At 36.7% G+C, this 23032-nt stretch overlaps 2 protein-coding genes across 7 annotated transcripts in view; one reads left to right on the top strand and one right to left on the bottom strand.

Moving 5' to 3' along the window:
* LOC143446468 (uncharacterized) overlaps positions 1 to 22019 on the bottom strand; it is a 31044-nt gene extending 9025 nt beyond the window's left edge. For 5 of the 6 annotated variants that reach the window (XM_076946106.1, XM_076946109.1, XM_076946105.1 and 2 more), the window contains exons 1-7: positions 21878 to 22019; positions 19027 to 19167; positions 18328 to 18466; positions 18073 to 18168; positions 13451 to 13724; positions 8085 to 8313; positions 2372 to 2507 (exon numbers count right to left, since the gene is read on the bottom strand). In XM_076946106.1, coding sequence (XP_076802221.1) covers positions 2372 to 2507; positions 8085 to 8313; positions 13451 to 13724; positions 18073 to 18168; positions 18328 to 18466; positions 19027 to 19133 — 981 coding nt within the window. In that variant the 5' untranslated portion in view covers positions 19134 to 19167; positions 21878 to 22019. The remainder of the gene's footprint in view (positions 1 to 2371; positions 2508 to 8084; positions 8314 to 13450; positions 13725 to 18072; positions 18169 to 18327; positions 18467 to 19026; positions 19168 to 21877) is intronic. The other variant, XM_076946107.1, reaches the window with a different exon arrangement.
* On the top strand, positions 367 to 2375 carry LOC143446471 (uncharacterized). Its single transcript, XM_076946116.1, has 2 exons — positions 367 to 573; positions 679 to 2375. Exon 2 carries the CDS (start codon positions 679 to 681, stop codon positions 1435 to 1437), a length of 759 nt encoding a protein of 252 aa, XP_076802231.1. The 5' UTR covers positions 367 to 573; the 3' UTR covers positions 1438 to 2375.
* Positions 22020 to 23032: the final 1013 nt, after the last annotated feature.

Here is a 23032-nt window from a genome sequence, read left to right as displayed (position 1 = left end):
CATGACAAGTAAACCATAAACTGATATGATGATTTGTTTAATACTGTGCTTCAATCTTGTCTATGTACTTCTCACAGTAAGCAAACTTTTGCGATGGAAGAAAAAAAACTCAAGTTCCATATCTATAGAGAAGAAGTCATTTCTAGGCCCTTGTACATCAATCTGATAATTAATTTATTTGGATGTATATTTATAGAAAATAGCTTCTGATGTGTGATCTGATAAATTTCACACTAATGTGAAATTAAACCCCAGAAAGTTTATCGGTACCACATGTGTTTAGTATTGCATTAACATTAACAGCAACATGAAGCAAATTTCTAGCACTAGTGTAATGTCTAATAACACTGGTCAACAGCCAATTTGCTTCTGAAACGAAGGAGGTCAATCTTGGCTAATTTGGGGTCGCTGATCACGAATATCAACTTTAAATTTGTTGATTAGCTCTAGTTTTTCAGATATGGCACCATGCCAAAATGTGCTTTACTTGCTGACGCGGAAAGGAGTATGCGTTTATCTGTTGTAGCTTGCATCTGCCAGATAGAGTTGGGCACTTAATATATTTGTTGGAAGGTAAATGACGTTTCTATTCATATTATTTTTATTTTGACATATTTTTGAGTTGGGTTGTTTGCTTGCTTCTTTTGTAAAAACTTCATGTGTTCAGTCTTTCTGCAGATGCCTCGTAAATGCATAAAAAATGCAGACAATTTCTGCTACATTTGTGGTGAAATAACTTTTTCTTCACAAAAGCGAAGTATAACGGCTGTGGTCAGGAAAGCAAACCTTGTATTCAACTTGTATTTTGGATGCAAAGTTGGTGATCAGGACAAGAGTTGGGCCCCTCACATATGCTGTAACTCCTGTGGTGCAAATCTTCGGCAATGGCTAAACGGAAAAAGAAAATGTATGCCCTTTGCTGTTCCAATGGTTTGGAGAGAACCTACTGACCACATTAGCGATTGCTACTTTTGCATGATCCCCCCGGTTTGTAAAGGTTTGTCGAGAAAGAAGAAGCAGAGTATTCAATACACAAATATTCCATCAGCAATTCGTCCCGTACCGCATGGAGAATTACTTCCTGTTCCTGAGGCACCTAAAGAATTCATGTTACGTTACGTTGAAACATTATCTTCCAAAGAACCACACCTTATAACTCGAAATGAATTGCACGATCTTATCCGGGATTTGGAACTACCTAAAGTTAAATCAGAGCTTTTGGGCTCTAGACTTCAGCTATGGAATCTTCTGGCAAAATCATCATCTTCGAAGACGGTGAATTTGATCAAGTGTCATTTGGTAAAGAGAAAATTGCATGGGAAGCGTTTAAGTTGCTGGCCACAAAATTCTTGGGGAACAAAAGAGCTGACAACTACACGGAATTGGTGTCCAATCTCATTAAAGCATACAGATGCATGGAGTGCAATATGTCACTGAAGATACACTTTTTGGACTCGCACCTGGATTTTTTCCACCAAACTGTAGAGACGTTAGTGATGAGCATGGTGAGTGATTTCACCAATACATATCTACAATGGAAAAGAGGTACCAGGGGAAACAGAATCAATCAATGCTTGCTGACTTTTGCTGGATGATATCTAGGGATGCTCCATTAACCGTATTCAAGCGACAGGCCAAAAGGAGAAGAACAGATAAAATAGATTAGAAATTTATATTTGAAAAGTGGCAGTTATTTGTTGCATATGCTATGCTAAAATATAAACGCATGCAATTATTACACTGTTTGTAGATTGTTACTGTTGTGTTCAATAAAGTGCACCAAGGCTTGCCATATGTAGATCAACATACAAAAATGAAAAAAGTTTTTATCTTTTAAACTAGAGCTAATCAGCAATTTTAACCGACAATTGTTTTCTTATTGGAAGCAAAAAATTTTTGAAAAATTGTTGACCAATTATAATTGTTGAAACGAACAAAGTTACTCTAGAAAGAATTCCAAAAAATTAAGGTTTTTTTTTTAACCACTTTTAACCATATTGAACATTGGCAGTGTTGTCTATATCGCCCGAATTTGGAACTGTTCATCGTAAGCAAACGACATTTATACCTTGCCCAGTAAGGCAATTGAGTATTGAATCCAGTTTGCATGTTTACGAGCCAGGCAGTCTAATTGCTCAGCTACTGAGCTGACATCATACCATCAACACTGAAAAATTCACCCTAGGCTAAACCCGGTATCAGTATTTAGAAAACAATATTTCAGTAATTGCCATTAGAAATCTGGTAAATGGCATTGGCTCCGTGTTTAATGTCCCAACAAATTTATTTTTATACATATTATTCACTGGCCCATCAGCCTGTAGAAAATTGTAAGTATCACACTCAACCCTTATCGCTTCGACTTGCTCACCATCATAGTTGTGGTTGCTTGCATTGGTTCAGATGAAAGTTCTGTATTATCCATAATCTTGGAAAAGTCAGGTCGCTTATGCATGTTAACATCCCATCCAACAAAGTTATCTTTCTGCTCCGTTTTGAAGAATGACCTTAAAATCAACTCAACTATTACACATGTAAACATCATAAAATATGTATGTGCGTAAGAACAAATACATTGGCCATACATATTAAGCAATTTTAGACCTAAGTTATCATTAACTATATGACTATTTTAAATGGCCTGGAAATAGCATTGAAACATGCTTCATAGTTTTGATGTAATTTTGTAAGGGAACATATATGATAAATTACACAACAGTGTTTTTCCGCTAAAATACATCAAATGGTTTTTGTGCTTATTGCAATCCATGCATTGACTGCCAAAACAAGTTTTGTAGTGAAAATAAATTGGCTTCAACTGCAATAGTGTATGGGCATCATAGTTCTCTTGATTTTGGCGTTGTCAACGCTGGCGTCCAGGACAAACTACCAAACAAATAATTGTATGGCACTCAAAACATTGACGTAAAATGACTTACATTTTGAGACCAAACCCTACTAGATAAATATCTAATAAGTCGTTATGTGTGATCAACAGTACTCTCCTTGTTATTAGATCTGTGATAAATATATCAATTAATGTAATATAAAATTGTGTACTACATAGAATTCTCGTCTATCGAATCAGTGAAGCATAACACTGCGTGACGTAATCGATTGTTGCCCTGTGCGTGCATTTTGATTTATTCAGTCTTTTTCAGTCGTACGTTCAACGCCGCAACATGTCTTTGTGCTGTTGCTGTCACAATGTTCTATCTTGATGTATTCGTTCAAAGAAGCTTCAAATATAATCAGATTATACAGTAGTCATTCCTGTGTCATTATTGCTGAAGTCTATCAAGGTTCACTGTTAAGATATACACAAGGCAACAGACTTTGTAGTGTAAGTGGGTAAACCTTACAGGCTAAGGGACCATATACCACTTTTCATTACAGATCTTAACTATGCAATAAATCTATGTATCACAGGGTGTCCAACCTTTTTGGCCAAAGGGCCACATGCGATTTAAGAATGCTTGTGTGGGCCACTTGAGTGTTTACTGCTAATTTCTAATTAAAACCCTCACACCAAAATTCTAATCTTAGAAATACGTATTATCCTCTTTTACAATTATAAGAACAATAAACATACCAAGATATAGTAAATTCAATAAAGTTTTACTACACGTCGACATTTCAATGTGAAGTTAGGCACTGTTTTTCTCTAACAAGTTTGGCAATATTTGGTGAGATGGACGATGTAGCAATGTGAAGCGAGTTTTCCATATGGCTGTCAGAAATTAGTAAACAAAAAATAAATGCCAATTTCTTGGAATGTAAGTTTGCCATAAATTACATAGGCGATTTAGTTGATAATATAAGTCATTTCGACAAATACCGCGCGGGCCAAATGTGGCCCTGACACCCCTGATGTATCATTTTTCATTTGCACTTCGAAAATGAGAATACCTTTTACTTGGAACATTGCAACAAGTATAAATAACTATATAACCAAACTTTGAGAACATACTTTATGTAGCACATGGACATTGTATCGCTTGACAGAAGTTGAATTGGATGTACCGGGCAAAGTTGACACCAAAAACTGTTGCATGATTGTGCACTTTTGAAACAGCAGATGTTCATGAAAATCCTTAAACTCTTGCGAAGCAGTGCTAATTGTCATAATTAACCCTTATTCCTATCAAATTGTCATGCACATCTGGTGATATTATAATGTTATTAGTGTTTTATTTTGGTTGTGTTTAGTACAAGTGGCCCGGTTTTGATTACTTACGAATTACCTCATCCGTACTACAGCGCACAACGCGCTAGTTCTCAATTGTGCAGTCTGGTATTAACAGTTTACCTAATGCAACTTAATTCTGTTCTCTGAAAACAGTAACCGTTTCGTTGAGAATCAATAATATATCAATATTCAAAACATTGACAGTTTGGTTTTGGTACTGTGATACTCAACTAGACAGATCAATGGAATCAGACTAGCAAACACTTGATCAATTAACCCTAACGACAACACACTTAGTTAGAACAACATGCCCATTTTTGCTAAACTAAGAAGCCTACTGAGACAAATTACATTCAATAAAACTGTAGTTGATAAAACATTTTTTGCTGTTCCACCAATTTAATTAAATTGCTACAGTTTTATCAAAGTAATTGTACGTTTATGCCGGTTTCACGATTAAACGTTTAAATCCAACTTCAAATTTACTAAATACTAACACAAACATACTATCCAAATTAAATTTAAAATTCTTTCTTTAACCCTGCAATAAACAAATTCAATTTCATGTGAAACTTTTATATTTAATGTCGACTTTGATAGGTTAAACCAGTAATTTAATAACTTTGATAGGTTAAACCAGTAGTTTTCAAACGTTTTTGGGCCGTGGCCGCTCTTTTAGTGAATAAAATTTCATGTTGACCTGTAATCCGAAAATGGTCTCGTTCGAGTAACACTGGGTTAAACCCTGTTAAATTTATGTGGCAAATTTAGCCACTTTAGCTTCCTTAACCTTAAGACCAAAATCTGTGTCTACAGCTGTGAAGCCTGGGTCTTATACTGTCGACAAATCTCTTTGTTGGGAGCGTTCCGTAACTCCATTCTTAAACATAATTTGGGCCTTGATTGGTGGGACAGACTACAAAATCATCTTTCACATTATGTTAAACTTAAAATACTACAAAAACCATTGCCTAACTCTAGCCGTTAGGTAGTTCCCTTGCATAAGGTTCAATCACTTTGTAGGGTGCATTACAGGTTTTCTTTCCATAGCCTAAGTGCTGTAAAACTGGCCCAGCATAGACAGCCGACACTAAACACACGCAATTTTTACTTTTCATTGGTTTTTGCTGCCTCTTTGGCATTTACAATTGTTGCTTATTGGTTTGCATCCTACAGTGTGCCGAATATGGCTTATTTACCATTGAGCATAATTTCCACACTGGTGTTTTGTTCGAAGTAAAATTCCAGTTTCTATTTGGTCCTGCTGTGGAAGCAGTCAACTACGGTTTCTTTTTTGGTTTATCCTAGTTAGCAATAGTTAGGTGGTTTGTGATCAGCTCGGAGCTCAAGGCCAGTCTGGTTGGTCTGGTTCTCCACTGTGATTTGCCAAGTATAGCTAGGTTTGGAAGGCCTACCTCCAAGATGGACACTTCCATTTTCAGTATTATGCCTTGGGGGCCATTCTAGATTGCAATTGTTTGAGTTCCTGTCTTCAAGCAGCTTCAACGATTTCTAATACTCAGACGGTTCCAGTTCTTGTGGACGCAGCAATCGCTCCCACTATCACAGCATTTACCTGTGCTGATTTTAACATGTTCAAACTGGGAAACATTGTGCCACAGTATTTCATCGAGAAAGGAGCAGGCCTTTCCCTATAATTTACAAACAGCTGCAGTAAGAGCACATCACATGTTATCAACCAAATTGAGAGACGTTAGTGGAAGATCAGAGAAAGACCACGAATTCTATATTTGGAAGAATGTTCTCCTCAAATTTATTCATTGCCAGTGAAGCCTTTTCTAAATGGGAGAGTTGGTTTGTGGTCTCTGTGTGGTCACTGTTGGTTAAGCCTGTGCTCCTCGATTCGAATCTGCCGCTGCTTTGATGGATGAGGAAAAAACTGCTGCTCTTGCCATTCCGCACAAGGTCGAAGCGGGTACTATTGTCTGTCTACGTAAGGTCAAAGCTGCTGCCCTAGCCACTGTATCAGTTACTCAGGCTCTGCTGTTTGACCCAGGAGGTAGGGGGAAATCTGGCAGATGATCCTGAATTTCAATTTTTGTTGTTTTGGCTTGAGTTATGGTACCAGTTCACGATATGTTGTGTGCTGTTTCTGACATGGCAAATATCGGTTCCTTTGTTTTCCGCAAAGCATATATTTGATTCTCGTTCTTGGATGTGATTCCCTCATCATAGATGTTGGTTCATGTGTGATGCGGTGCCACAGATGCTTTGTTTTCGTGCCATGGATGTGGCAAACGTCACATTCCAGTATTCCGGATGCAACAAGTCCTTGTGTCGAGGATGTTATATGCCCCAGCTACTGAATTCCTGCTTTCTAGGTGATATCATTTCCTCTTGTTCCATTCCCGTATTCCAAACAATAAGCTCTGTAAGTCACGTTACTGTGTCGCATGGTTCCCATACTCCTGACGTCATGTCAAAAGAATGAGGAGAGAGAGGAACCTGCATCTTAGACTAGAATTATAGCATTTTTTTCTAAACTGATCATTTAATCAATTTGGTGGGGGAGTGAAAAATTCTAGATGTAAGCTAGTTACTGTAACTTTTGTAAGGGTAAGGGTGGACACGTTTCATTTTATTATGAAGTACTTAATTCTTCACGAATTTTAACCGCTTCTCTTTGAGAGGGCGTTGGGATAAACCTGAGCCCAGCCCATTTCCATTTATAGCTCCATTTTGCATCATATGAGTCGTACTGTGATCTCTATTACAGCATTACAAATTTCACATTTTTATTCAACTGTTTTCTTTATGCTGAATACGGGTTAGGTGAAATGTGGAACTGATGAAATACAAAAATTATTTTGTGTTTTTCTTTCAAAAGTGTCGTCTTTCCTTTTGCAAATAAAGAGAATGACTCATGCAGTTAACTAATCCAACAAGCATCTAATATTAGCAATAAAATTAAAAGTAACCCCCAAGTAGCGCAATAATGCTTCAGATTCTCATAATGGAAATGGGTCACGCAATAGGGTATAGACATTGAAAGCAGCTGGGCTCAAAATTAAAATGGCTCAAGTTTTCAATGGGCTGGTTTTGAGCCCATCTTCAGGTCACAAACGCTGTTGTTCTCTTTTATGTTGGGCTTGCCCCTTCTTTTATGCTAAATCATTACCATCTCAAATTTTGTATTGCAGTTGCGCAAGGGCCAACACACGTTGCAGGATACTATAGCTTTTCTTTCGGAATCTGTAGTGCTGTAAAACTGGCCCAGCATAGACAGCCAAGGCTAACCACAAACGGTTTTTACAACCACATCAAATTAACACTGAAAAAGTGTACCTGGGAAAGATAGCTGAAAACAGCTCCAAGCGATGACATGCCTGTCAAGTTACTTTGAATTACCGTAATGTCAAGCTTGTTCATTTACAGCAAAAATAAAGGGCATGGTCAGCGCACACAACGAATATGAATGTTTCCAGGGCACCCTCTGCAGAAAGCAATGCCTGAACTAAGCCATCAAAATACCCATAAAAAGCAAAATGCAAACCAAAGGACACCTGCCAATATGGTAAAGGGGGTCCCATACTTTATTTCATGCTTCGGGAATAAACCGTCCAAATTCTCAATGTTAGGCCAATGACACAAATGAGAGTAGGATGGCCAGTTCCTTTAATTTTAACTATGCTAAATGCATACAATATGTACGTATCAACTTTTTGTGATGAAGGTAACGTTGCTACAGCCCCAACAAACACGCAGCACGGCTAATTTCATCCATGATATAGTGGACTCGAAAAACTGGCTTAAGAAGGAATGTTACTATTTTAAAGCTTTTTTCAAGCAAATTTTTATTCTGCAAATGTAGTGTGCTTATCTCCCATCAGAAAGAGAGAAAATTAAATTAGTTAAAAAAATTACTGCAATCTACCTGTCATCCATCTTAATTTGTAAGGTTGCCGGAGGTGGGGTCTTTGGATGCGGAGGACGGAGTACAGTTGATCTTCTTGGAAAATCTGATTGATATTTGCTAATGAGCTCCATTTTTCGATGTGCTAGTACTTTAGCAATATTTGATGGTTTTAATGGGACTGTAGTGATCTTGTCAAATGGAACAATTTGGTAGTCTGACTGATGAGTTGTAACCAAGTCATGGTCACCTACAACACATTTTAAAGTTAAATTAAGTGGTTATAACACAACAAGCACACGCCACAACACACAAACCTCATATACTTCTTGTGGTAACAAACTTTCCTACTACCGGAAAATTATCAAAGAAAAAGCTTACACTGAAAAACTTATACTTCGAGTCCTTTTGAAAAAAATTGAACTTACAAGGAAGAAATACTGACACCGTGCTGCTAATTATATTTTACATGAGAAGTAAATGTGGGTGAAATAGAAATATCTACGGAAATAAAGAGTTATCACAAGAAAACAAATTGAGTAGAACTATCAAGGCTCAAAACATTGTTGTAGCATACAACATTGTAATGTATGATTATTGTATTCTAATGCCGTGGTTCCCAACGCATGGGTCGCGACCCAAAGTTGGGTCACCAGGATATTTTTTTGGGGTCGCTTGTTTTAGGCATATTGTATCTTGGGCAAAAAGTACAATAAACAAATTGAAAACTTGAAGAGATCACAAAACTTGAAAATATAAACTCCAAGTCAGGAAGCGTTTCATGTCGAGACATCAGAAAGCTGTTCTGCGTGACGCTTGAGTAATTTTGCATCAGTTGCATTTTGTCGTACAAAGAGCTCCCGCAGTGAAAAGGTTTTAAGCGCGTCGTGTGAACACTGAAGACCGCAGACTTATTTCATGAAGGTAGCATGCAATTTTGGCTTGCTAGCTTCAGCAGCTCGCTATAAACCTTTGTAGCATGTTCGTAGTATAAGAAATTTTGACAGCTTTTGTTTGCATTAGGTATTGCAGAGTGAACTATATTTTAGTTAATTTTCAAGTTTACGAATGGCAAAACGATCATACAATGAAGCGTTTTTAAAACTTGGTTTCACGGAACTACACGGGAAACCAAAATGTGTGGTATGTCTGATAGTTCTCTCGGCAGAATGAATGAAAAAGAACAAATTGGAACGACACTTAGAGAAAAATCATCCAAACTGTGTGAATAAACCTGTTGAATTTTTTAAGAGCATGTTGAACTCCGTGACGCGACACTTAATCGAAAGACAGTTAATACTGGTCAACAATTTTTCAAAAATTGTTTGCTTCCGATAAGAAAACAGTTGATTCTTATGTATTTTTGGTCGCTGATTCCAAAAATGGCCGTTAAAATTGCTGATTAGCTCTAGTTTAAAAGATAAAAAAAATTTAAAATTTTGTATGTGGATCTACATATGGCAAGCCTTTGTGCACTTTATTGAACACAACAGTAACGATCTACAAGCAGTGTAATAATTGCATGTGTTTATATTTCAGCAAAACATATGCAAGAAATAATTGTCACTTTTCAAATATAAATTTCTAATCTATTTTATCTGTTCTTCTCCTTTTGGCCTGTCGCTTGAATACGGTTAATGGAGCATCCCTAGATATCATCTAGCAAAAGTCAGCAAGCATTGATTGATTGATTCTGTTTCCCCTGGTACCTCTTTTCCGTTGTAGATATGTATTGGTGAAATCACTCACCATTCTCATCACTAACGTCTCTACAGTTTGGTGGAAAAAATCCAGGTGCGAGTCCAAAAAATGTATCTTCAGTGACATATTGCACCCCATGCATCTGTATGCTTTAATGAGATAGAACACCAATTCTGTGTAGTTGTCAGTTCTTTTGTTCCCCAAGAATTTTGTGGCCAGCAACTTAAACGCTTCCCATGCATTTTTCTCTTTGCCAAATAACACTTGATCAAATTCATCGTCTTTGAGAAGGTGCCTTATCTGGGAACCAATAATAATCACACCTTCCTTTATTTTGGCTTCGCTCATTCGGGGAAATTTTTTGCCGAGGTACATAAAACCAGCTCCTGCTTTGTCCATTGCCTTGACGAAGTTCTTCACTAAACCCAGTTTTATGTGCAACGGTGGCAACAAAATCTTATTTGATTCAACAAGTGGTGGATGTAGAACGTTTTTCTCCCTGGAGTTAATGATTGACGGAGAGGCCAGTCTTCCTTGATTTAGGGGGAATCCTTCACTCGACTCTCCCATTCACAAAGAAAACAGCAGTACTTAGTATAACCTAGCTGCAGACCCATAACAAGAGCTACTACCTTGAAGTCACCACACAGCTGCCATTGATGTTGGTCATACTTTATGAATCTTAGAAGTTGCTTTATGTTGTCATATGTGTCCTTCATATGAACTGCGTAACCCACTGGGAATAATGGCATGGTGTTTCCATTATGCAGTAAAACGGCCTTAGGACTTGTCTTAGATGAATCCATGAACAACCTCTATTGAGGTGGGTCATAACTAATATTCATAACTAATTTTATGCATTTACGAGGCATCTACAGAACGAGCAGTTAAGACTAAACACATGAAGTTTTTACAAAAGAAATAAGCAAACAACCCAACTCAAACATATGTCAAAATGAAAATATAATGAATGGACACGTCATTCAACTTCCAACAAATATATTAAGTGCCCAACTCTATCTGACCGATGCAAGCTACAACAAAAAAACGCACACTGCTTTCTGCGTCAGCAAGTAAAGCACATTTTGGCATGGGGCCATATCTCAAAAACTAGAGCTAACCGACAAATTTCAAGTTGATATTCATGATCAGCGACCCCAAATTAGCCAAGAATGACCTCATTCGTTTCAGAAGCAAATTGGCTGTTGACCAGTGTAATCGAACGACAATTAAGCGAACGACAGTTTATCGAACAACACTTAATCGAACGTCAGCTGATCGAAACGACAGCTGATCGAACCGACAGTTGATCAAACGACATTTAATCGAACCGACAGTTGATCGAATCGACTTAAAAGAACGCACACAGTCATAGCAAAACGTGGCGTACAGTTGCATTGTTTGCTGTAGAAACTTGAAATTTGAAGACTTTTCCTAAAAAATGTTCAGTTATCTGTCCATGTTTGTTTGATAAAGTTGGATTTTGTAATTTTTGAGATATTGTGATATTTATGTAATTTTGCTCTCTCTCCGCATTGAAGCGTATTACTCATGTACGCACCAATAACTTGACTAACTATTCTCTTTCGTTCTCTTCTCGCGGTCAGCTGGTTTTCCGCACAGCGGGGGCGCACCAATTTTATGGCGTAACAATACCACAATTTTTTCAAACAGAGCTAACACTGCAGTTTGAAACTCAATAACAAACGGCGGGCCGTATTCTTGTGATAACTTATTAATATGTTTCGGGCCGGACGATTTCGCATGGCGGGCCGGCCGCCATGCGAAATCGTCAACTTTATGATATAAATATAAAATATAGATATAAAATATAAATCGTCAACTTTATGATATATACATCACAATTCATTAATGCACACCATTACAAAGACCGCACACCATTACAAAGACCGCACATCACAATGGCTTATTGTCTCAATGTTTGAGAAACACGCAATTAAGATCCGAGGCTGAAAATGACACCGAGGCTTAAGATGTTACACCTATAATATAATTCATCAGTGTGATATCATAAATCTTGCTTGAAGCTATTGTCAAAGTTTGTCGTGCGATCAACTGTCGGTTTGATCAAATGTTGGTTCGATTAATTGTCGTTCGATCAACTGTCGGTTCGATTAACTGTCGTTCGATTAATTATCTGTCGGTTCAATTAATTGTCGTTCGATAAAGTGTCGTTCGATAAAGTGTCGTTCGATGAATTGTCGTAGTACCGTTGAACTCGATTCAAGATCAAAAAAATATTATTACAGCATTTACAGCACAAAATAAATTAGCTGTTTACTCTTCGTATGTTGCGTCCTATCAAATTGCTAAGCAGAAAAAACCTCACACAGATGGTGAGAATTTGTTAATGCCAGTTATGAAAGAAGGAGTAAAAATAATGATAGGTGAGAAAGAAAGTGAAAAGTTAAATGCAATTTCTTTATCCAACAACACAGTGAAAAGACGCATAGTAGACATGGCTGATGATGTTCTCGAGCAGATTCTTATCCAAGTGAAGGAGTTTCCCTTTTATTCCATTTAGTTGGATGAATCTACCGACATTGAATATTTGCCCCAACTTTCCGTCTTTATCCGCTTTATCAACAATGAGGCTGTATCAGAAGATATGCTATTTTGCAAACCGCTAAAACTGCACACCAAAGGTGAAGATATTTTTAAATTGTTGGATAATTTCATGCCGCCAAAGTTTCTGCTTACCACAAAAAACTTATACTCTGGAAAAGTTATGTCACTAGAGATGAGTACGATATGTTTCCTGAGCTAACGCAATATATTTGTGGCAAGGAAGTTGATATCAAGCAAACTATAATTGGACACTTGGAACAACTTGCCCAAAAGTTTGTGCACTACTATGGTGAATCTCTAACACCTAATAACCAAAATGATTGGATAATTAATCCATTTGCTGGAAAGGACCTGCCTCAATTTCCCATCCATGTAGCAGAACAGTTTATGGACATGACAACAGAAGCAGCAAATCGTATTTCTTTTGCGTCCTTCAAAGACAAATACCTCAAATATTCTGCAAATATCCACTTTTGGGCTTCCATGCACAAAGTGTATCCCACAGTTTCAAAATTTGTGATTCAAAAACTGATTTCATTTGCAACAACTTGGCTTTGTGAGACTGGATTTAGCGCCATGTGTGCATTGAAAACTAAACAGTGAAACCGGCTTGAAGTTGAAGCCGATATGCGGCTATGCTTAAGTAAAAAAAAGACTCGATTTCCAAAACTCACTGACAGCAAACGAGCACAGTTATCTTATTAGTGTGATATATGAAGTGATTTGATAAACATATTATTTTCAGAAAAAAATGCTGCTTTTAAAGTGCTGTGTGTTTGCAATCTTGTGAAACTTTTAAAATCTTACGACAATTTACTTGGGTCGCAAGATTTTATAAATCTGAAATTTTTCAAAAAATGGGTCGCCTTAAAAACGTGTTGGGAACCACTGTTCTAATGTATGTGAGAAAAATAACCGAAGCTTTATTAATAAAACAGTCTAAATTGTCACTCAATGAACAAGGTGTAGAAAATCTTATATAATTACGTTTCCTGATAATATTTTTTAGACTGAGACCTTGTCCACATTTTACGCAATTACAATATACAAATTTATTAAAGCGCTAGCAAATCTAAGATCAACGTATTCTCCTATACCTTCTCCAACTTTTATGTTTCCACTTGTCACTTTAACAAGAGATGGTTTTGGAATCGACTTGAATGGAAAATCAGTCTGTGTTCTTGATTTGTATAGATCTTTATTTTGTGGAATGTTTCTTTTGTTGGGATATATCAAAGGAGAAGTGTAAGCAGGAAGTTCTCCAAACCTTTGTTTTCGTTTTGGTTTCCAGTCTTTATAAAAGTCTTTGTTGGTTGTTTGGCTATCAAATCCTACAGCAGATGCAGATCCAACCACATGATTCGTTTTCATCTTTTGAAAAAACATATCCAACATAACATACCTAACAAATATTTACTATATTAAGGATCATAATTAGTCAAGTACAAAACCAAAATACAACAAGCAGCAGGAACATGTAATACTGTATACAGACAATAACATTAAAAATCCTTATCATATCAGATTTTTTTTAAACCTTGCGTCCAATGTACACACGAATACGACTGGGAAATCTCCAATTGCTGGGCATTTTATGCAGTACATGTTCCACAGCAATGTGCCGCCATATTCATATATTAACACAAATGTTTTACACATCAATTGATCAAATGATGTAATTAACTAGGTGTTTTATGGAACTCAGTTGTGAATGGAATGTCATGACAAGTGGATTTCTACACGATTCTAGGAGCTTATGGCGTTGTTTGTTTTTGACTTTTTTGATCTGCTATTCTATGAAATTGTTTTGGTAGCTGAGCTTTGCAAATTCCCAGCATAATTTGAATAGTTGCTGGTATCGATGTGAAATGCAAGGGAAAATATTGCGGTATTGTAATGCTTAAATAACGATAAACAAAGATTTAAACGTATGAGGGGGTATGTGAGCTATTAGGGTGTAGGTAGGCATAACAATCTGTCATGTTAACATTTAATCGTTTATAATGAAATTTCCATTTTGTTCTTTGTTAACATCACGGGAGTGTCTAAGGATTGGACTTCCGATTTTTGATCGACTTTCATTTTAAAAATTGTGAAATTTAGAAGCTTACTTTCAATCTCACAGTTTTTGACTGAATCTATAGGAAACTACCCAGACCACACCTTGCAATGCAAGTTTTTTTACTATAGTAAAATTTCAATGTGCAGCATGCATCTTGTAATTTTACTGTCACATTTCAGTCACTTTGTTTATGGTTTGAACGAGTTTCTCTAGCATTTGCATCTTGCAGAGAACACAGGAGAAAAAGCGGTAAAAAAGGTTTTAGTTAAGTTCAACAGAGAGCCAACCACCACTTCTATTACTGCAAATGAACTACAGAGTAGTAGGTTGCCCGTATATGAAGTCATGAGTTTCAAACTTTTCAAGAAGGAATAATAATGTAAAGACACATCAAAAAACAATTAATAGCATTTCTTATACGGTTAACCAGCAAAATTTTATCTGGGTATTATATAGCTAAAATTGATGAGTTCACCAATATCTGGATAATACAACTCAGTATAACCGGTGACAGTACATCTGGTAGTGAGGCATTTGTGTCTCTATGGAAAATACCACCACGGAACTGAGCTTGGCTAGCACCAAAAACAAAAACTGCAGCTTAGCATCTAACTTCATCAGCATAAATACATCAACTGTAACACAAGTTAACTGTTATGCACTTTACTATGCGTTAATCATATTTTTTTCTTGTTGCCTACACATAATATTCCGTACATACTTGATCCATATAGCATCAATCATGCACATTGTTTACACACTGCGATGTCATCGTTCCACTATGAGCAAACACACTAACTCCCTGAGCGGTCCCTTGGACCACTGTGAGCAACATCAGACGAGCCACGTGCGCACTGTGGCCATTATTATGCGTTTATTTTATTTTCAATTCAGGTTGGATTTTTTTCTTGTGCGCAGCACAGATTTTCTGTGCGCGGAGACCGTGTCAGCAGTGCGCATTTGCGCACGCGCGCAGCTTAGAGGGAACATTGACTATGAGTGTCATAAATAATGCCAAGCTAGCAATTTTAGGGCAGACTTTAAACAATACTTGCTAAACCATTAAAAATTCTTTGTCTGGTATACTCACTGACAACTGTTCTTTGATTTGAACTTTTAAATTCGTATACGCCAAATTTGACACAAGCACTATGCAACTCTATCAATGTGTACGTGCCAAGCCAGCCAACTTTACACTTACAACTTATACAAATTTTGATAGTGTGTTTTATTTTAAGAGTTGCCGTTGGAGTACTTATGTGATACCTTTGGCTCTGTCTTATTGTAGTCCGTTTTAGTATTCTTTTTTGTAATAAATATACTTAATGTTTTTTAAGACTAGTCCTTAATTTAACCATCTTGTCATAAATTTTTTTTAAAATTTTTGTTTTCAAAATTCCCTTTCTTTGGCATGCTTGTGAAAGATTTGGGAAAAGTTTATCTGCAACGGTTTCTGAGAAGGAAAGTATGACGGCTGAAAGATAATACAGTTAAACAAATATTGAGAGAAGAGCATTTTTTAACCATGTAGAAGGACATATGTAAACAAAATGGCAAAATTTTAAAATTGGCCGCCTGTCCCTGGCAGTTGATGAGGCGTGTGATTGGACAAGGAGGTAACCAAGATATTGAGCAATACGGTGGTGAAATGTCAATGTATAGGAAAACATTGAACTATCTTAGGGCCAGCAAGGAGAAAGACAACAATTAACTGATCAACTTGTTACAAGAGATGGAAAAGTGAATGTTTCAGAATTGCAAGGGAGATAACAAATGAAAGGAAAAAGAGGATGGAAGTGAGCTGCATCCGAGGTGATAATGATGGCAAAACTGTTGTGAATCGCGAAAATATTAAACAATGACAAAAGATTTTGATAAAGTCAATAGATATATATGTACTGTGTTTACTGACTGTGACTTCAGTGTAATGTGTTATCATGCCAAGTTAAATAATTGTGCATATAAGTACAGTAATTAAAACGTCTTATGACATGTAGGTAAACTGCTCGTGTATTAATTTCTATTTTACCCCAACGCAAATGACACTCTTCCCAATGCGGAATATATTGCAAGTGCAGCTTTATGTATGCGTCACTACGCTATTAAGCAAGCACAGTTTCCAACATGGCTTCACTGTGAATCCAAAGCGAATGACTGAAATCGACTACAGTTTTCTCACAATTGAATTGTAAAGTTTTAATGCCAAGATGGCATGAAATCTCCTTGATGTAGGACGCTTGAAGAACAGAAGTTGAGCAAATAAATGGTCAAGTTTTTGGTTTATCGCTGTAGTTAATACAAAAAGCATGTAACAATTTAACAACTTTCAACGTATTTAAATGCTGCTGTCGCCTGCTGGTGCGCTTTCCCACTTCTGGTAATGTCGCCATTACCTAATGTTTCTTCTGTAATTTGCAAGAACACATGTCAGATATTTCAAACACTACTGTGATACTGTATTGTCTTCACACCGTTTTACCATATGTCTGCTGCCTCAAAAACGATACCAAAGATAACATTCTATGGTATGCTTTCATTTTCTTTCAAACCTGAGGTTAGTCTACTTTTATGAGCCATTCAACGCTAGGCTATATCATTTTCTAGGTTATTTCCTAGCGGTATTCTTCTGCATGTTAACATATCGAAAAAGCGACAGTTATTAATAGACAGTTGCGAAAGCTTTTATAATGCAACTGCAATCGTAGAGCAGAAGACAAGAACATTTAACAATAACGATATTAGGTTTATGTTTTAATAAGCTTCCCCCAGTAGGAAGGCAGAGTATATTAAGTCAAACTGGAAATTCTGATATCAAAAAGGGTGTTTGTCACAATAGTGCTTGCCTGTTAGTTTTGGTTTGTAAATGTTGGATTTCCACACTTGTTACTAATTATGCAGTTCGAAAGAGTTATGTCTTGCCTTGTTAGAACTGTTTTAATTGTGGAAATTGACCTAGTGTATGTCGACTAAAGATAAAAAATTAAACAAATTTCGGCCAACTTTTACTGGTTGTGCCTTTAATGGTTACATGCTATTTTCTTGCATTTTCTCTCAAAAGTGGCTGAAGAGAGGAGTCCTGGGGCCAGTTTTTTTGCCTCTAGCTACACATCTGGTATCAGGTTAAATACTCTGTGAACATTTTTCGCTTGTAGACGCTATCATTAAAAGACTTTCCTGACCCTGACTGACTGACACACTGACTAAATCATACAGCAATCATACACTGACTAAATCATACATAAATCATACATTTTAATACAGCAATTAAAATCTTGCAAAACAGTTACAAATAAAATCTAATAATAACTCGTAAGCAGCACTTTATAGTCATTGGAATAAATACTTTCAGATATTTAAGCGATCAAGTCTTGACTGTAAAATTGTGGCTGTGGCCTAAGTATTGACAAGAAGCTACCCACAATGTTTTAATTGTCAATTTTGACAATTTTGACCTTGGTCTGAGGTCATCATAAAAAGCTTTGCACAATGGTAGAATCTCTAAACACAGCATGAATTTCTGTTTGAAAATGTAGTAATTTATGACATATTTAACTTTTAGAACGCTGATTGAGCTGTGTTTGGAAAAAGCATGAAACTCAAAAATTGATTCATATGTTTAATTCCAAATTGCAGATAATTAAATTCTTTAAGACTTACCATAATGTTAACTGGAACACTAGATTTTGGAGGGAAATCTTTCCTGTAAATAGTAAGATCACTCAGTGGGTCATTGGATAAAACATGCTTTTCAACCTTCAACAAAAATAGTAACAAAAATAAAGCACTAGAAATTAACAGATAAAGCCGTTGTTGATACCTATTTCCCTACACAGCAATATTACTGAAAATGCTAAAATGCGCAATCATTGTTTACTGTCAAGCTTATTCACAAATACTTTAATAGTCACAAACCGGTATTATCATCCTTTGTCGTACGGCTTGATCAGGTTTAACGTAAGCTTTCTTTGTTGTAGACTCAGTTTGCATTGGTGGGTAAGGACGTGGCAGTGGTGTGAGCGGGGGCTTTGAACGTTTGACAGGTACAAAACTTCTAAAAAAAAATAATTATGAATAAAAAAGATCTTTTTCGATGAAAAAAGGTGTATGCTGTCACTAAAACACAAGTTAAAACATTTACGATAAAACTTAGTCACATGTACAAAATTAATTCTTTTGCCGGTATAGTCCGGCAAATGCATCACAAACCAGTGCTTACAAAAGCAGGAGGAGTGATTCCTTCATCCAGGATAATACCAATACCAATTTTAAATTTTAAGCACTTCTGGGTAACTTAAGCAGAAATATTCCATCAGTTTTTGTAAATTTTTATTAGTGTTAATTTGTATATACAGTAACTTCAGACTTTCTTCTAACTGAACGGAAGTAGAGTAAGCTACCATGAATACTGAAAAAATTTCAAAATTATTGGCTAAAATCATGAAACTTCTAATAAAAATTTTTTTTGTACAATATATGGCACTTTATAAGCCAAGTTGGCTTATAAAGTGCTTTTTGTACGACATGCAGATTAAGCACTAGACTAGACATTTAAATGAATTATAGTCTTACTCTTACATTTAAGCCTAAATTATATATTTAAATAAGACTTACTTGTGGTTAATGAATGTTGAATTGTAACAGGAATTAATTTCACCCAACTTTCCTTGATTGTTGTCAATCAAATTTGAAAAGTTCTTCACAACTCTAGGTCTACCCATAATTATAATATTCTTACAACGGCTCAGAGTGGATCTGCTTTTAAAAGAAATATTAATTCTAGGAAAACGCACAGCACAAAACAATGCATGCACAGATGTACCGACACTTAATCACGCGACACTTAATCACGCGACATTTAATCACCGACACATAATCACTAGGACATTTAATCACGCGACACATAATCACTAGGACATTTAATCACGCGACACATAATCACTAGGACATTTAATCACGCGACTTGGATACGTAATCACGCGACATTTAATCACGCGACACATTATCACTTGGATGCGACTGCCAAAGGCTTCCTTGGTTTTTCTTTTAGAACTCCCCGACAATTGTTTCGACTCCGTTGCGCCGGCTTTCTCTATAATGTTTCTTTAAATCAACACCAGCTTCATAAAGTCTAATTGTTATATTGTCCGAAAGTATAACCTATGTAATATCTAACATTATTCTACTGTATTGTCACCGAAGCTCTTGACCAAAGTACCATCAAAACGTTACACCGTAAAATACAATGCTACTTGAAACTGTGTCAGAGCGTCGGTTTTGGAACTCTGGAACAATGCCAATGAATGAATTATTACAATTTACTATCACGACCGCCACATCTCTTTGTATCTATAACGACTGTGTCGTAAATGTGTGATTAAATGTCGCGTGATTAAATGTCCTAGTGATTATGTGTCGCGTGATTAAATGTCCTAGTGATTATGTGTCGCGTGATTAAATGTCGCGTGATTAAATGTCCTAGTGATTATGTGTCGGTGATTAAGCGTCGCGTGATTAATTGTCGCGTGATTAAGTGTCACCAAACCGCATGCACAGATATACATGGTGTTTTAACAAAGCTAACATGTTTCTTAATCCAATATACACACTTAATTTTTAAATACTATGAATAGTTTTACTTGGTATACTCAAATGGGAGACCATTGTCATAGTCTGAAACATGTTACTTTTGTCCATGCACCATGAGTATCTCCACATTTGTTGCATTAATTGCAAAAATTTGATACAGCAAAGCTATTTCAACTCCACCCTGACCCAAGTCTTAATAAATACGCTGGTAACTTTGGTGTGACGTAACTTCTAAAACCTTTTTCGCATCATTACCAGTACCTTATGTTTAAGTTAAAGTAATCCAGAGTAAGTTATGCCTCAGACATTTTTCAGATGCATCTTCTTTTAAACTCTAACTAAATATATTTATGCATATCATGAGTAATTGCTCACACATCAATATAGTATATGGTAAAATGATAAAGCAAGATATAGGATGGCACTCTAGGGTTAACTATTAATTATTGTTAATTCCTCTATACAAGCTTTCGCAAGCATAAGATTGCTGTACTAAAAGATAATAAAGATGATTTCATAGTTGCGAGGTTAAGGCCTGCTTAGAAAGAACAAATGTAATAGTGACGTTATATCTACATGCATCCATGCAATTACAAAGTACTTAATGATGTACCAGAGTGGAAACAGAACGCTTAGAAAATTTATTGCTGCAAAATAAAAACAGTTAGTAAACTGACCAAAAATGAGAATAAAGCTATAGTATATTGTATTAAAATCAAAAATAAATGTTTATTTACAAAGTCCCATAAAGCCGGGATCTCTGATAAGGCCATCATTAATGCAATAAAAGAATTCTGCACTCAAAGCGGTTGTTAGAAATTTATTATTAATTTTCGTGATACGGTGATGCGCAAATCTCTGCTGTTGTGAGCGGGTGAGTTGAAATGTTCAGCTATGGGTTTGTGGTTATGTTTATGACGGATATCGCTTCTGTGACCCTTGTATCGTTTCCTCAAGGTTGATCTTGTTCCTCCCACGTAAGCATGCAACATTAACAGCAAATGGCATAGATGACGTTAGTGCAGTTGCATTGAAATTTTCCACAGACAAAATGTGTAAAACCATTAAGGCCAAATACTCAGTCAGTTGGTAGATGTAAGGACACAGTTGACATCTAGTATGTTTGCAGGGGAATGAATCCACTTCTTCAGATGTGTCGGGTAATTTGCTCGACCTAAGGAGTTTTCTAAGGTTGGAAGGTTGCCAGTAAGCTTTTTAAGGTTGGTTTGGAAAAAAAGCGTTGAGTGTAGGATGAACTTTAAGGATGTCTTGTAGAACTTTAGCTAGGTCCGTTATGGATCTAAGTTGAGGATAGAATGTCATGACGAGTGAAGTTCTACGAGATATGACGTATATTTTTAGTATATGACTCTTGAGACTTAAGTCTGTATTCCAGAAGCGAATGTGCAGTTCCTTTTTGGCTTTGTCAATCTGCTCTTCTATTAGGTTGTATTGGAAGCTGAGCGTCACAACTTCCTAGTGTAATTTTCGTAGCTGTTGGTCTCAATGTGAAGTGGAAGAACAAATACGGCAGTATCTTAATGCTTGACTTTAAACAATAGATTTACATGGTGTGGTGTGAGGAGGGTGTGAGCTATCAGGGTGTAAGTAGGTATATCTATCTGTGGGTTTATGGCATAATGACGTTTGTATCTTATTCTGGGTTAGCGCCACCTGGATGTCTCAAAAGTAGACTTCTGTTTTAGACCATTCCAACATCAATTGAATGCTGGAATGTTTAGAGTGCCGCCGAAAATTGGAAAAGAATATTGTAGCCGTGAGTCCAGATCATGGTTATGAGGTCTGTTCAAAAAGTATCTGGCCTTTTCGCATAAAGCACAGAGCACAATTAATTTCACAGATTTTATTTAATTACCTTCAAAATAATCCCCTTGGTGGCCCATACACTTTTCCCAGCGCTTCTTCCACTTCTGGAAACATCTTTTGAATTGCTCCTCTGAGATGCTCCATAGCTCCTCCGTCGATTTTTTTATGATGTCTTCTCGTGACTGAAATCGTGTCCCTTTTAGAGTGGTTTTAAAAGCCTTGGGGAAAAGTCAGGAATCACATGGTGCCATGTCTTGTGTGACGCGACACTTAATCGAAAGACACTTTATCGAACGACAGTTTATCGAACGACACTTAATCGAACGACAGCTGACCGAAACGACAGATGATCGAACCGACAGTTGATCGAACGACACTTTATCGAACCAACAGTTGATCAAACGACACTTTATCGAACCGACAGTTGATCGAATCGACTGTTGCTTCTCCCGCACACAGTCATAGCAAAACGTGGCGTACCGTTGCATTGTTTGCTGTAGAAAATTGAAATTTGGTGACTTTTCATAAAAAATGTTCAGCTATCTGTCCATGTTTGTTTGATAAAGTTGGATTTTGTAATTTTTGAGATATTGTGATATTTATATAATTTTGCTCTCTCTCCGCATTGAAGCGTATTACTCATTTACGCACCAATAACTTGACTAACTATTCTCTTTCGTTCTCTTCTCTCATCAGTCTACGACGCATAGTTTTCTAGTAATTAACGATTGCAAATGTGTGTGCGGGGTCGGCCACACCTAGTTTTTTAGTAAACTCGAGAGCCTGGTTAGGATAGGGTTAAAAGAACCACAATTTAACGAAACAACTGACGATATGCACTGTTAAAAGAACGACAATTTATTAAAAGAACGACAATTTATCGAAACAACTGACGATATGCACTGTTAAAAGCACGACAACTGACGAAGTGCACATTTCAATCGCATTCATTTAATTACAAGTTGTGTGCAATTGCTCGAAGATAACTTTTTATGTCAATATTCGTTGAGTCATAATTTTCGACTATGCTCTTCAGCCGTTGGGTGACAGCGTCGTAGCGCCTCTTCCGAGGTGGGCCAGCAATTCCAGCACTCAATTGCTCAATAAACATTTCGTTGGAACCTTGTTTCTGATTAATTTTTTTGACGAGTCTGCGAAGCGTCGGATGGGATATTGAGACACGCTTGCTGAACGCATTGTGCCA

Source organism: Clavelina lepadiformis, chromosome 2 (genome assembly GCF_947623445.1).
Source record: "Clavelina lepadiformis chromosome 2, kaClaLepa1.1, whole genome shotgun sequence".
Taxonomy (NCBI): Eukaryota; Metazoa; Chordata; class Ascidiacea; order Aplousobranchia; family Clavelinidae; genus Clavelina; species Clavelina lepadiformis.
The sequence above is the reverse complement of the archived record's forward strand: the minus strand, read 5'-3'. Positions and strand labels throughout refer to the sequence as shown.